Below are 14,620 nucleotides of genomic sequence, written 5' to 3' on the forward strand. Positions count from 1 at the left end.
AGTCAGTTTACCTCCTTGAGAACGCGCAAGCAACGCATACAGGTGCTGTTTTGGGGCATAACTTCATAACACAAGCAGATGTTTTGATTTTGTTTTCTTCATGTATCTGAAACTTTAAAAAGCGTGCAATTGCGCAACAGCATGCGTGCTATTGAATATGCAAAACTCTTGTTTCTGATTGTGTATGCTGGTTTGAAATGTGTCAAAGTGTTGTCTTTGCTGTACTGCTTATCAGACGTCGGCCATGTATCCGTTACGTCCTCAAAGAGTTACATGAAAAAGCCTGACAATAGAATTAGCCCCGCGCGCAGAGCATCGTGTCCCGGCCTGTGGATAACAACGAGCACACGAATAAAAAATGCTGGATTTGTTCAAGTCCCTTGCATATTTCTGAGATTCTGATTGAACAGGGATCTGTTATAACAGGGTTTTTTCTCTGGTCCCAGGATCCCTGTACTACTACTACTAGATCTAGAATCTAGTATACATCATGTACTATTACATGTATTATAGGCAAGCAAGGAGTTTAGAACTACTGCACTGAAAACTCCTTGATTATAAGCCTACTACTAGATCTACAATACTGTTGCTGCAACCGCTGCAGATGCTGTTAGAGATGTGGCTGCTATCTTTATTATTTTGCTGTTGTTTTTGCAGCTGCAGTTGTTAGTGCAAATTACACTGAGTTTGCTGAAGTGAAGCCTTTAGTGTGATAGTGTTGTTGAAAAATGAATAAAATATAAAATTAATAAAGGCTACAGTCATTAATTAAAATTTGTTATCCCAAAGCCAAAGCATAACATTATTACATTCGCTGGTAATATAGAAAAATCTGGGCATCCAACATCGGTAACATTGTAAAACTAGGCTAGAATTCAAATGATGTGAAACGAACTTTTTTTTAGACTATCACAGCCAGCAGTCTATCATCAGAAGCCTTGTGAAGGTGAGAAAGGAAGCCTGTCAAAACATTGTTATTTAGTAGACTAGATCTACGTCTAGTTATCTTTCAGTGTATAAAGTGAATGTTGTAAATTCCAAGACTCGAGGCAGGCTCTACTAGTCTAGATCTAGATATATATCTAAATTCTAGATCTAGATCTAGAATCTAGATCTAGATATGTTGTCTTTGATTTTGAATGATACACGGCCAGGGAAGACGTTAGGGTGGTTAGTGTTGTTGAATTTTTAGATATAATGAGAAGGTGTGCAAATCCCAGTCCTTCTTTTCTTTTTTTTTTTTTCAGTTACAGAAACTTCCAACTTCAGCCACTTTTTATTAAAATTTCCGTCCCATTAATTGTTTGAATTACTCAGGATGTTATGTTATGCTTTGCCACTGTCCTTGCCTGGATCTGGGAGAAATTTCACATGATCCACCCACAGATGCGATTAAACGTAGAAAGACGCAAACTATTTTTAGGTAAGGCGCCCATCTTGTTTGACGTCAGACCAGGATACCCCTCCAATCACGTGACTACATCTATCTAAGTCCTAAGTATAGCCAACCGCATGGCACCAAAGATGGAAGTGTCTATGTACTATGTATATCTATTCTTAATCTACACCTCTCTCTCGGAAGTTCTGATGGCTGAATAGAAAGCGCGTCTGCGTTTGAAGTCGCACCTTGATTTTTGTAGCGGTTTGATCCCGGTCCCGGACAGTTGTTTTTTTTCTCTTCTCCTCCTCCCGACTGACCAACAGTCCCATAAATTATAGGCCTAATTTGTAGAGTTGCTTTGAAGTTGTTGTTTAAAAAAAAATAGGTTATATAATTAGTGATTAAAAATGCAGGGGGGGGGTGGTAGATCTAGATCCTGATCTAGTCCTCCTGCGTCTTTACGGCAATTTTCGTGCGGTCTTCCATCATGTCCAAGTAGGCCTACTTTCTAGATCTAGATCTTCTAGATCTAGGAAATCTGAAATGTTACTGAAAACATGTCTGTCCATGTAGGTATCCCAGGAAGTGATGACACCTCAGTACTAAAATTAGCAGCCAATCAGAAAGATGCGTCTTTTCTACGTTTAACGGCATGTTCCACCCACTCTGGACTAGAATCTAGATCTAGATCTAGATTTTAGATTGACTAGATCGATCTAAATCTATATATATAGAATCTAATCTAGATCTAGTATTGAAAGTCACTAAAACTAAAACAAGTGTAGGAGTACTGTTACGGGCAAGGAAGAGAGACCCTTCGGATGCTTCCGAAGTTTTCCACTTCCTCATCACCTCAACCCTGTCAACTAGACAGTTGACGTCGCCTTTTTAAGTCTCCTTTGATAGTGACCACACATAGTCAAAGGTCATTGCTCTGTCTTCGTCTGAACGAGAATTGCTCCCCAACCCTTTGCAGGTACGGTTGCAAGGTTCCAGAAGTTGGCGTGCGGGTCGTTGGGGGCCCTTGAAAGAGACATAACTTTGCCCCAACTTTCTGAGAAAATTTGCTCCTGTGCCAATTTTTAACGCCTTTTTATCCCTGGTTTTGGGGTCAGGGTAGTTATTCTTCTTCGGCAGGAGCAACTTCTGCAGTTGGCGCGTGTCATTAGGAGACTGTTGTCAGTACCCTGATGCCCGCTGCAGAGATGACCGTGTCAACAACTGATACTGATGAGTCATTGGATGAGTCCATAGAGCCAATGTCTGACACAAGAAGGGCAGTGTCACTAAATTATGATGCTGAGGGGATGTCGGCTGTGTCACTAGGTGATGCAAAGGGAATATAGTGCCAACAACTGGAGCCGAGTAACGTCAGTTGTGACATCAGCATGATCAACTGAAACTACAGGGATGTCACACTACAACGTTGGAAACGAAAGGGCAGGACAAGAAGTCAGCGCCTGGAGCTCTCCAGTAGTGGTTGAAGTTAGTTGAGTTGGGTGAAATGTCGTCACTGGCGATTTTTTTCGTGGCGTTGAAAAGTAACCAATGGAAAACCAGACTTCTCAAAGCATGGCACAGAAATATCTAATTATGATGTCTCGTGCAAGAAAACATTGCCCACTATATCTTCTATGGCACTCCCTGATATTTCAGTGGCGATGATTTGGAGGAAGACTTCTCTCCTTGGCGATCAGCACATTTGTCAGATTTTGAAAGTGAACAACTGACTAAACGTTGGCCCTAGCTGACGGGAAACATTATAGCGAAGAATAAAACAAATGCACCTTTCACTAGACAATAATGTTTTGAGTGACCACTTGAGTTTTCCCTATCTATACGGATCCAGACCTGTCTTATACAGCATCACGTTAAAAGCCTTTAGGCGTTCGGCAAAACGTGTTGTTTCGGTGGTTGCCAGGAAGAACAATTTTGGAAATCTAACATGTTTAGACGTTGACCTATGATTGGTGTACGCAAACAGAAAGGCTGTATTCCATGTCCATACACAGGTTTAGATCTTCTAAAGTTTTATGGGGCATGGTATTTTAGTTTTGATGCTTTGAAATGTTCATGCTCCTTGCAATGTATTATATTGACTTTGATGTTAGGGGAAAAGGCCGAGTTCAGTTTGAATAGTGAACAACGTGGTGTGAACAACCATAGGCCTATACGTACCTAATACGTCCCTTCGCCAAGGGCTATGTCGTAGGCTTCCCAACGAAACTATTACTTTTGATTCTGATTCACTATGCAAACCAACACAAAAAAACAAACAAACAAAATAAAACAAAAAAGACCTGACACAATACGGTTGCGCAAGATGAACAGTCGGGCAATACAACTATTGTTAGACATACTGTTTACCCAACGTAAGCAACGCTGTGCGACGGCTGAGCAGGCAGGACTGTCGGGCACAAAACCACAAAGTGCCACACTGGCGTTTACTGGTTTTATGCCCGGCGGCTTTCACCAAGTAGGAGATAAGAGGTTTTTTCATTTGTGTTTTTAACTTAAGGTCCTGATTTTTCACGTGTGTCAAATATTGTTTGACTGGGACATACTGCATGTTATATAGAATCTTATAAGTCAAAAAAGTAAATTTGGAAAAATCTGTCGCTTTGAAGGTTTGTGCACGACGGCAACAATGTTTTTTTTATGCCAAGAGTATGAGTCTGATGAAAGTTTGCTCAAAACAAAACTCAATTTGAGAAATAAATGAAACATTTTTACCAGTATCAGTTAACTTCTAATATTATTTGAATACTGGTAAATTACAGAGTTTGCTTTTTGGGGGGAAAATGAATAATTTTGTAATAATACTTCTATGGTTGTATTCACAGTCATCTTATTACGTATGTGTTTTTCAGCCCTCACCATGGCAACACTTTTGTCAAATGCAAGCCAATTTGCTCCTGCTGCAGTTAGATTAGGGACTACATGCTGTGCTTTCAGGTAAGGGAGCCTACGAAATAGGGATATTTTATATAATTTATATATAAGGCTATAGGTAAGTCAAGTCAAGAAGACACAACATTGTACTCATATCGCATTACTTTTTTGTCTCATTGTAGAGGGATTTTTGTCTTCTTGATTTGCGATCAGGGTTAAACTGAAAATGGATGTTGTAAGTGCACCATTTACCTTTGAAATTTTTTACTGGTCAGGTGAGTCTTACATTGTCATTGAGAAAACATAAGCGGAATTTTTCGTAGTGTAGCTGAGCAGACGTTGTTTATGTGCGGAGTGACAGTAAAGCCAATGAGAAATTTTTATTTTAAAAAGCGGCAATACTTTCGTCTACAATGTAGCACCTTTCTTTCATAAGATTGGATAGCACTATTAAAAGTTTAAAAATATCTATGTATAATAATTACCATATTTTTTATATCGAAAGACTATCTTTGTTAAAAGCTCAATAGAATTTATATATTTGTATTTGCCGCTGGGATGTGAATTGAAAGGTGAAAGATAAAAAAAAACTTGACAGAACCATGAAGAAAGCTAGCAAGATCTCAGGATATGATTTTACTAGATTTTATGAAATGTATAACCCCACAATTATAAAAAAAGATAAAAAAGCATTATAAACGACCCATCACACCCACTTTCCACACTAATTGTAAGATCACGCAGGGGCAGATATGTACCTCTAAACACAAAGAAAGAAAGATATATATAAGAAGTTTTTTACAATCTAGCATAAGGCTATTGTCAGAATAATGTGTATTGCTCTTTAGAGTATACATGTATAGCTACGAGTATATAACTCCAGAGGTCTTGGAATCAAATTCCTGCATGTGGTTGAATGATGCATCTGATGTGATATGTACATTTTGTCAGCTTTATTTCTCTTTTCATGTTGAATTTTAATGAGAGTAATATATAATTTAGGTTTTTTATGTACACCTGCATGTATTTTTACGGTCCTGTACAGCCAAGAAAAATTTCCCTCTGGGATGATGAAGTATTATCTTATCTTATCTTATATTCTTCTGCTTGTAAGGGAAGAATTTAGTAAAACAATTCCATTAGATTTAAGCGGATAAAAAGCTGTAAGTTTTCTTTTGAGATTTCCTTTTGGTAGTTATCGATCCAGTTGTTGTTGTTGTTGTTATCGATTTCCTTTTGGTAGATAAATGACTAGTTTCACTTGTGTAGGTGTAATTGTTGAAGAGTAAACTGATGTTCATGTTTTCTTTATTTTGTGTGCTTTTGGAGTTAAATGCTGTGTCAAAATATTTTTTTTAACATGTGGTGAAAGCCGAGAAAGCTGACAGTACAGATTTTAATAATTGATGAAAGGAAAGCAATTTGATTGTACTCTCCAAACTTGCAATTTGAGTTCACTATGACAGAAAGTTGAAAATCAAGATGAGGTCTCTAATTGAGGAATCACATTTTGTCCTTTCAGCACAACCTCAAAATTACTAGAGGTTCGTCTGCTATCCAGGATGAGAATCGTGGACAATAGTGCCATTGGCAGAGCTGCTGCAGAGATAGGAAAACCTCCACGTGTTATTCACGTCTATAACAAGAAGCAGGTAAATTTACATTTTATATTTGTACAGCACTTCATATAATGGTTTATATTATCTGTTTGAATACAGTGGAGTCTGCTAAAACTGAAATCTGTAGGACTGCTGGGTTTTTTTTTCAGCTTAGCTGGGTTTTTGGTTTAGAGAGGGTTGAAGTTGATTGTTGAGTTTGCAGCATAGTGTTGGAAATCCCATGCTTCTGTCAAATTTCTGTTTTTGAAAAGGTTTTTTCTCATCTACCTCTTCCAGTAACTACAGTTTAAGCTGTATGCATTGTGTTTTCTCATCAACCTTGTCAGGTTGCTTAATCTGCCAAACAGTCATATGGAACAGACGTTAGAGTAGATACAGGAGTTAGAATAGGTAGCGTAAACACGGCCTCGCGGGCACTCGCGGCCTTCCGACGGCGGGGTATCAGTGAAATCGGGGTAATTCCGATCGCGGTTTCTTTGCTCTTTCGCTATAAAACACCAAGTGCCGTACACCATGTAAAATTTCAACTTTTCCTCGTTACAATGGTGGAAAAATTGACACGGGTGCATTCAAATGCTTCGCGGAAGGAGGAATGATTAAATACCGTCTTTTCATTGGCGAAGAACTGTACAGCTTTAAACGGGCTTTCCCGTGGTATGTGTTTTGCCTTTGGCGTTTAAATAGACAGCTTTTAAAAATACTGTCAAAATGTTTAAAGATCACTTTTTACCCATAATATGTAAAATACCGGCTGAAAAAATATTTTAAATAAAAGATCAGCTTATTTCCTATTAGAATAAAGTAAATTGCTTGGAATTATTTTTCATCAATCCTTCTGCGAGACTCAGAAAGCATGTGACCCCGCACGCGGGGTACACTACAGTATAGAGCCGACTCGCTCGCCGCGGGGCCTGGTGCGGCACCGGCCGGGTCAACGCTCAGTGTTTTTGTCGAAATAACGACAGATCATCGTGTTTGAGGCGATAAAGTACTGATTTGTAATGATCTCACAGTCTCGAAAAAAATTAGGCTCCATATATTTGTTATAGTGATTGTACTCTGTTAATGTGGAGATGTTTAGTGCTCTTGGTACTCTTTTATTGTCTGTCAAACATGGGGTTGCAGCCAGTGACTGACTTTAACAAATTTGATCAAATTTTAAACAACTACCATTTTCTTTAAAAATTGACTGAGAGGTTAAAGAATGGTACCAAAATGCTCAGTGGATATAGGCCTTTCAAATGGCACTGATAAATTTGGCATACAACTACTTTGAAAATTTAGTTTCTGGTACCTAGTTAGAAGGAAGAAAACCCAATGCCAGTGACATCATGAAACACACCGTATGCCATCACATCCTCATGTGTAGGACCTATGTAAACTAGCTTCACAGAGACAATTGAATAGGTCATGACCAACAGAAGGTCGGCTGACTGATGTACGTAGGCTATCCTTGCTTCATTGGGTCCATATGCAGCGCATTGGCCTACTGATATATAATATATGTGTGATAAACACAGGCAATTGGTGATGCCTTTTTCTGGAACACATTCAACACACGTTCTTGTCTTTCTTCTGTTCCGCTATCTTGAAATGCGTTAGACTTAATAATTTGCCATTCTTGTGGGTTTGTAGTGAAGAATTGGATGACATAACCCTCGAAATTCTTTTTGGTTTAGAAATGGGAGCATTTTGGCTCAGTAAATTTTCTTACAAAGGCAATAGAAGTAAAATATGAGAAATTTTATTTTCTTTCGGTTTACAGGCTCTTTTCAGTTTAAAAGTTTCGTGTAAGTGAAGTGAGTATTCAGAGAGGGAGAGAGAGGGGGGGGGGGGGGGGGGGGAGGGCGAGAAAGACAGAAAGAAAGAAAGAGAGGGAGAGAGAGAGAGAGAGAGAGAGAGAGAGAGGGGGGGGGGGGGGGGGGGGGAGGGAGGAAGAGAAAGCAATGCAGTGGGAAGATTGTGTGAGCCATTGTGTCTTTTCTTTTCTTAAAATATGTCATGAAGGCTATCATATATTTAGTTTTGGTTTAGTTATGGGTATTATTATAAAGTGCCTTGAAGCACTCCAGGATACAAGTGTTATTATCTATTGTGATTTTTTTAAAAAAGAAAGAGTTGAAGACATGGATGTTGTGGGGAGATTTTTTAAAATGATTTTGATAGATTTTGTACAACAGTTAAATTTAATTTAGTGGTTAGGCTACCGGACTCGTAATCGTGAGGGTGCGGGTTCGGGGAAGTGTTTGACCACTTAAGCAGCTGCTTGCACTGTATGCTTCCCGGGAAGCTGAGAATGTTTCTGAGTGTTCTATGGTCTGCTGGGGTGATAATATAGTGTGAAGCGCATAGAGCTTGCTTTCAAGTGGGGACATGCGCTATACAAATGCTATTTATTTATTATTATTGGGTTTGAAAAGAAAATGACTTGACACAAGTTTCTGTACATTTTACTTGTGGACCGTGCTTTAAAATCAAAGTGTGCGTGCGAGTTCATAAAGCCTGACTACTTTCTTGTACTTATACTATACCATACCTCCTCAGGTTGGACATCTTGGAGACAAAGTGCTGGTGACCGTTAAGGGCGAAATGCGGAGAGCCTATATTGTTGGACTCAAGCAAAAGCAAAGACCAAATGTTCCCCGCACGGATACGAACAATATTGTTCTTGTGGATGACAACGGTAACCCTCTTGGAAATCGTGTTTTGGTGCCAATTCCTTCAGCATTGCGTGCTAATAAGAAAGGAGACCTTACAAAGGTTTTGTCCTTAGCCACAAAATTTGTATGATTATGTGTGTTTGCTTTCTAGATTATAAAATTGTACACACCCACAGTCATTTGTTCTTTTGTTGTTCTTATGTGCTTAGTGTGATGTCAAATTTGTTCAGCTCTTTGAAATAACTTACCTTGAAAATTAATTTGGTCTTTATTTTATCTTGTTGGTCAGGCATGAAATGTAACCTGGCTAGGTTTCATTGGCTGACATGTTGCTGTACTGTATTACTATAATTCATCTGTGTACAGTGGAACTTGGATTCAACAAGATGAGATAGATTCCCCCTTTTTTTTTTTTTCTTCTTTAAAAAATTTGGGACATATTGACACACTCATCAAATTACTCCTTCAAACTCAATGAACATGCACTTTTTTAGAGTCTCTAGATCATTGAACAGTCCTCTCCAAGATGACGCTGTATAATTTTGCTTTGCTCACAAAATCACGTGACATCACTTTCTCTCCCCATTGGCTCAAATGGAGATATGACAAAACAAATTTATGGTAATTAATGCTTATAGAGTTCTGACAATTGTACTCTCAGTTTTTAAAATCCGCTTTGGACATACGACAATTGGGTTCTGGATAACTGAACAAATACTGTAGCCTACTTAGAGTCTTGAAACTTATTGGAGATACAACCCATGGGAATTTGAATGCATGAGTGGTCTTATATCGGATTTCATGAAAAGTGGACATACAACACTTGTACTCTGGGCCGACTATGTGTCTAGAAATATAAATATGATGATGGTAGTGTATTAGAGATTAGATAACAATGATGATGCTGTTTTAAGTAATCTAGTTCCGACTTTAGCGCCTTCACTAGATCCTCTCAGTCTCAGGCTTTCCTGAGGGGCAAGACACATCCCTCATTCCCACTCTTCGCATAGAGTAACCAAATTTTTAAAGCTAAATTGTCATCACTTCCCTTACATTAACTCACTTCAGACGGGTCACACAACAGTTGCGTGACCCCCACCGCGACGCTCGCGACGGGTCTCAAAAGCCCTGCGTGACCAACTTTGGAATTTTTTTTTCGCTCTACAAATCACGCACGGATTGTGAGACCCGCCTCGTACCCTTGTTTGGCCAAGCCTGAGCTACTTAGACTTCGTTTCGTATCTCTGGGGCCGGTAGTTTTTAAGTTATTGAAGGTGAAGGACAGTGACCCCAACTGGGGTTGAACAGACCGGAACTCGCGCTTTGTTTTTTTCTATACAGCTCATAGTAATCCGACAGTCGCGTCGTAGTAACGGTCGAAGAAGTCGCTTGAACAAGAATCACATAATTTCGCCGTTTTCTATACTTCTGTGCGTTTTACTAGTTCTAGTGTCTCAGAATAGTTAGGATCCTGGATATGTACCCGAACACGGCCTGAGTCGTAGTTCTAGGGCTAGATCTAGCACTAGTACCGGTGTTGTTTTTCGCGCAACGAAATCACAACATCGTGCCGTACATCTGCCTCATGTAATTCAGTGTATGGGTCTGAATCAATGCACAGACCAGCTTTTATATTTTCACCAAACACTCGCACATGTATACAAATCAAACCAGAACACTTTGAACTTTTATTTTTGTTGTTGCAGTGAATTTCATTCTAGTTGTCACGTCTCTGGAAATTTTTCGGAAAATCAAATTCATGCCAATTTTTAAAAAATCATACAAATTAAAGTATTAGACTTCGACAACTTTAGTTTTTTGTATTAAATTAAGCTTGAATGTTACTTTACTGTGTCAAAAAATGATTACAATAGGGTAATTCTGAGAGCTGTGGTGATTTATTGAAATACCCCCAAAAACGTCAGTCTTCAACGCTTGTGACTGGTGAAAGGGCCCAGTCGCAAGTGAGTTAATAAAGGTTTGTAGAAATACCATATGGTCGGGGGCGCTTATAGTTGATGAACTGTATCCAATGCTATCATTGGTACAACAAGTAATATTGATTGTGGCAACAAGATTAAATGGTATTATTATTAAAAGTGATGTTCAATTAAATTAAATTTGAAATAAGATGAGATGAATTTTCAAGACTTTTTCAAGTCACCACTATCAAAATCCATCAAAGATCTCAAAGCCTTTCATTTATTTCCACTGCTTCCTATTTTTACCTTGACAATTGTAACTTCTGAGCAGGGGCAACAAGTGTATCTCATCAAGGAACTGAAGAAGCCACCATAGATGTATCTCGCACACACGAGAGTTATTGAAGAGTTTGTGCAATAATTTGCAATCCTTTGTCACCACATATACTTTGTGACAACACCAACAGCCAAATATTCCATATAATCTTTATTATTCTTCATGTTATTTGATTACAGTGGCTTAAGAGAAAACTCCTTGTTCATTGTGGTAATTGTTATAGTAAGGTTCTACGGTGCTCGCAACTGCGTACGGTCAAATGAGCACCAAGAGGTGGATGTCAACAGAAGTCCAAACGGGGAATCAGGCTTACTCTGCTCACCTCTCTAGCCTCAACAGCACAAAGTCTGCATCGACTATCAAGTAACCCTGGAAATAACAGTTCACAAGAGAGTGACAAACATACAAAAGGAGTGGAGGAAAAATGACAATAGTAAGGATGAGGAAAGAAAAAGGGGTTCATGTTGCAAATTGGATCGAAAACTTTCAAATACAATAATATAGCAACAAACATAAATTCAAATGGTTTGATTTTCTGTTTCATTAAATTTTAATGGCCAAATGAATAGTACCTATACTATGAGAATAATGCATCATGTACTGAAAAAGAAAAAAAAATTGAATGTACATCATTTTTATATTGTTTGCAAGTAGTGTAGAAAAGTTTATGCCAAATGTTATGCCAAGTAATAAAGGCCTGATGTTGAAGTAGGTGAAATAGTCCCGACAATTGCCAATATATTTGCTAGCTGCATTTGAAGAGTAACAAGCACCATGATTCCTTCAACAGAGTGAGAACTTCTTGGAAAAGGTATGAAAAAAAAACACACAAAAAAACACATTTTACAGACATAGGACAACATTTCTTAATTGGAGAAAAAAAGAACACAAACAAAAACAAACACAACCCCCCCCCCCCCACAAAAATAAGGAAACAGAACAGACAAACTGGGGCAAATAGACAAACTGATTGACCAAAAAACAAAAACAAACACAACCCCCCCCCCCCCCAATAAGGAAAGCAAAACAGATATATTCAAAGTCAAAATTGAGCTTGACACATTGGCACAATTCAAATTCAATGAGAGGTGATACTGTATCATGATAGATGGGCAAAATGTTGCGCTGAATGAATAACACCCAAGAACGAGCAAGAGATCACGGGGAGCGCCAGAAAGAAGTCTGGAAGGACAAGATCAGCTGACACACAAATCAAAGGAAATTTCACAGAGGGGGAGACATCCTGCCATGTAAAGAGTCCAATATACGCAGGAATATGGCTCTGAATCTTCAAAACTGTCGAAAATCAATGCGTACAAAACGGTGCATGGCTGAATTCAAGAGGCTGGGCTTGAGGCTTATCGCGGGTCAAGAAATATAATAGACCCCACCAAATGTTTCTCGTTTGGCATGGGGTAGAGGGGAGTGCTAAAGTGAAAAAAAAAATGTATTTGACTTCAAATTTGTTATTTGGTATCAGTTTTGAATTGACCATGAATTTGATACTAAACGCTGAGATCATTATGATTATAGTAGTTTTGTTTCTATAAACAATGTACAGACTTCAACATAAGTTAAAACTTACAAACACTCTGAATGGTCTTCTTGGGTCGACCTGCATGCGGGCGTTCTTTGACTGATCCAGTGGCTTGATGGCGCTGCCTCAAGCGGATAATGACAGAGTGTGACACTGCAAACCTTCTGGCAACTTCTTGAGCTCCAACTCCATCCGTGCAGCACGTAGTGGTTTTGCCACTTTAGGAAGCTTTGCAGTATGCATTGGTAACCCATTAACACTTTCAGAGCAAAAAAAATTTGAAACATTCCTTGCTGTCTTTTTGGGGGGGGATTGTTAAAAAAATCAGGGCTGTCTGTCAAGGTTGTCCCTACCTTATGTTGAAGTCTGTATAAAAATGTAGATTTTTGGGGCACTTCCAATACATGATTTTAAACATAAATTTTTTGAAATCCCCCGAAACTCCTAACAGTAAATATAAACTTTCTCATTGTGATATTTTTGGTTGGATTTGAGGATACAGCACATGATAATGTACCGGTACATCATGTATTTCCCTTTGAAATTTATGTAAATTCAACCCGTTATCATCAGGAGAGCTCATAACTTCCCTTTTCTAAATTCAAGATAGACCTTGAATGATTACAACATTTTTTTTTTAATGCACGAGAGCTTAAAACTTGTGCAAAAACATGTTCTTGGGCAAAACATGCTGTCTACGAAAATGGTCGTACAACTGCAGTGCACTGCAAGTACATCTAGTGTCTAGCATAATATGAGGCAAACTTTGCACTGTACTCAGAGGCAGGTAGTAGGGGCTACCTGTGTGTGGACATTGGTGTTGCTGCTTACAGTTACAGCCCATCAAATTGAGATGTGATATTAAACAAATGATGAATATTTACATGAGTGAACATTTCATAACAAAAGGCAACTTGACTGCACAAAGAGCATTTGATAGAACAGAGAGAGAGAGAGAGAGAGAAAGAAAGAAGAGAAACACTCAAAAACGGGGTGCGAGTAGGTTTTGTTTCAGGCAATTAATGTCATGAATACATAAATATTCGCTTAACACTATACAGATTTACTTTTTAATGCCAGTTCATGTACATACCATAGCAAAGTATTCAACTCCAATACTGTATATATATTTACATCACCTCATCTCACTCTAACATGCTGCTTACATTTTTTACGTTAATGTTATGCTAATAGTTAATGTTCCTGAGAAAGAATCTCTTACTGGCTGTTACAACTACAAATTCATACACGTACTGCGACACAGTATTTCCGACAGCTGAGAGGAAGTAAATGCACAGAATCCATATTTCAACATTACGTGTTTATTTTTATTCATTTTTGCAGTATCATTTATAGAAAAAAGTATTTCCCTTCCAAGCTGTACAGTAAATGCTCATCTCATTCTTCTAAGCCGGAATATTCACAAACTCTCGACAAAACATAAAAAATATAATAATAATATAGTGTTCCTTTTCACGGATGACTTCAAAATGCCTTAGAGCAGTGTGTAATTGGTTTTGGAGTCTTTACACCCTAAATTAGGAAATATATTAATTTTTGACAACCATGTAATAAAAAATAAAAAGTCTGTAATAGCCTTTAAAAGATGTACAGATACAGATAATATATACCATACTATAAAACACTACATACAATTCAATTCACATAGAGAAAGTTTCATTCACTTACAGATCTAATATTATTATTAGGTCTAAATGTTGGCAGGCATCTCAGTCTTTAGGAACTATTTTTAAAAAGTTGCACTCTCATATTTTGATGTGAATACTGGTGTCCCTAAGATCGGGTGTAAGCCAAAACTCAGCTCAAACAGACACCTCTGATTTATCACTATGACACACCTCAGTTCAACAGTTCAATCCTTATACTAAGTTACCAGAAGAACTATCACCAAAATTCAGTAGGCAGTATTCATTAACTCTTGTCCTGCGTCTGCTGAGATGCGAATCTTATCAGCAACTGATTACGTCGGACATTCCGGGCAGGCCGCCGGGGTCACTCAGTGCGTACTGTTGGTGTACAACGCGCGCGCCTGGAAATGTGTGTTTTCACCATGAATACCGCGGGAGTGTGTTAATCGATGATGAAAATAACGCTTTATCTTTTATAGCTTTCTATTTATAAAGTGTTGTGAACACATGAATAACCCCCTCTCATAAGCTGATAAGACATTACGACTAGTTACGCCCATTCGAATAACCTTTTTAGATGCTCTTGTTCTTATGAATGACCTGGGGTTCGAAAGGGGATGATA

General features: G+C 38.4%; 1 protein-coding gene across 2 annotated transcripts; it reads left to right on the forward strand.

Moving 5' to 3' along the window:
* The first annotated feature begins 209 nt into the window (after positions 1–209).
* On the forward strand, positions 210–8,727 carry LOC101857032 (39S ribosomal protein L14, mitochondrial). 2 transcript variants are annotated; one of them, XM_005100898.3, is made up of 4 exons: positions 210–946; positions 4,252–4,336; positions 5,796–5,925; positions 8,437–8,727. In XM_005100898.3, the coding sequence occupies exons 2-4, from the start codon at positions 4,260–4,262 to the stop codon at positions 8,680–8,682; spliced, it is 453 nt and encodes a 150-aa protein (XP_005100955.1). In that variant the 5' UTR covers positions 210–946; positions 4,252–4,259; the 3' UTR covers positions 8,683–8,727. The 2 variants fall into 2 exon arrangements, with proteins under 2 accessions (XP_005100955.1, XP_012939410.1); XM_013083956.1 differs by lacking the exon at positions 210–946 and adding an exon at positions 1,150–1,170.
* Positions 8,728–14,620: the final 5,893 nt, after the last annotated feature.

This window comes from Aplysia californica, unplaced genomic scaffold, assembly GCF_000002075.1.
Source record: "Aplysia californica isolate F4 #8 unplaced genomic scaffold, AplCal3.0 scaffold00264, whole genome shotgun sequence".
Taxonomy (NCBI): domain Eukaryota; kingdom Metazoa; phylum Mollusca; class Gastropoda; order Aplysiida; family Aplysiidae; genus Aplysia; species Aplysia californica.

Excerpts from the sequence above, each read along its gene's own strand:
- LOC101857032 (XM_005100898.3), top strand. The coding sequence starts at position 4,260 with ATGGCAACACTTTTGTCAAATGCAAGCCAATTTGCTCCTGCTGCAGTT. Across the intron at positions 4,337-5,795 it reads ACTACATGCTGTGCTTTCAG|CACAACCTCAAAATTACTAG; the intron begins GTAAGGGAGCCT and ends TTGTCCTTTCAG. Across the intron at positions 5,926-8,436 it reads ACGTCTATAACAAGAAGCAG|GTTGGACATCTTGGAGACAA; the intron begins GTAAATTTACAT and ends ATACCTCCTCAG.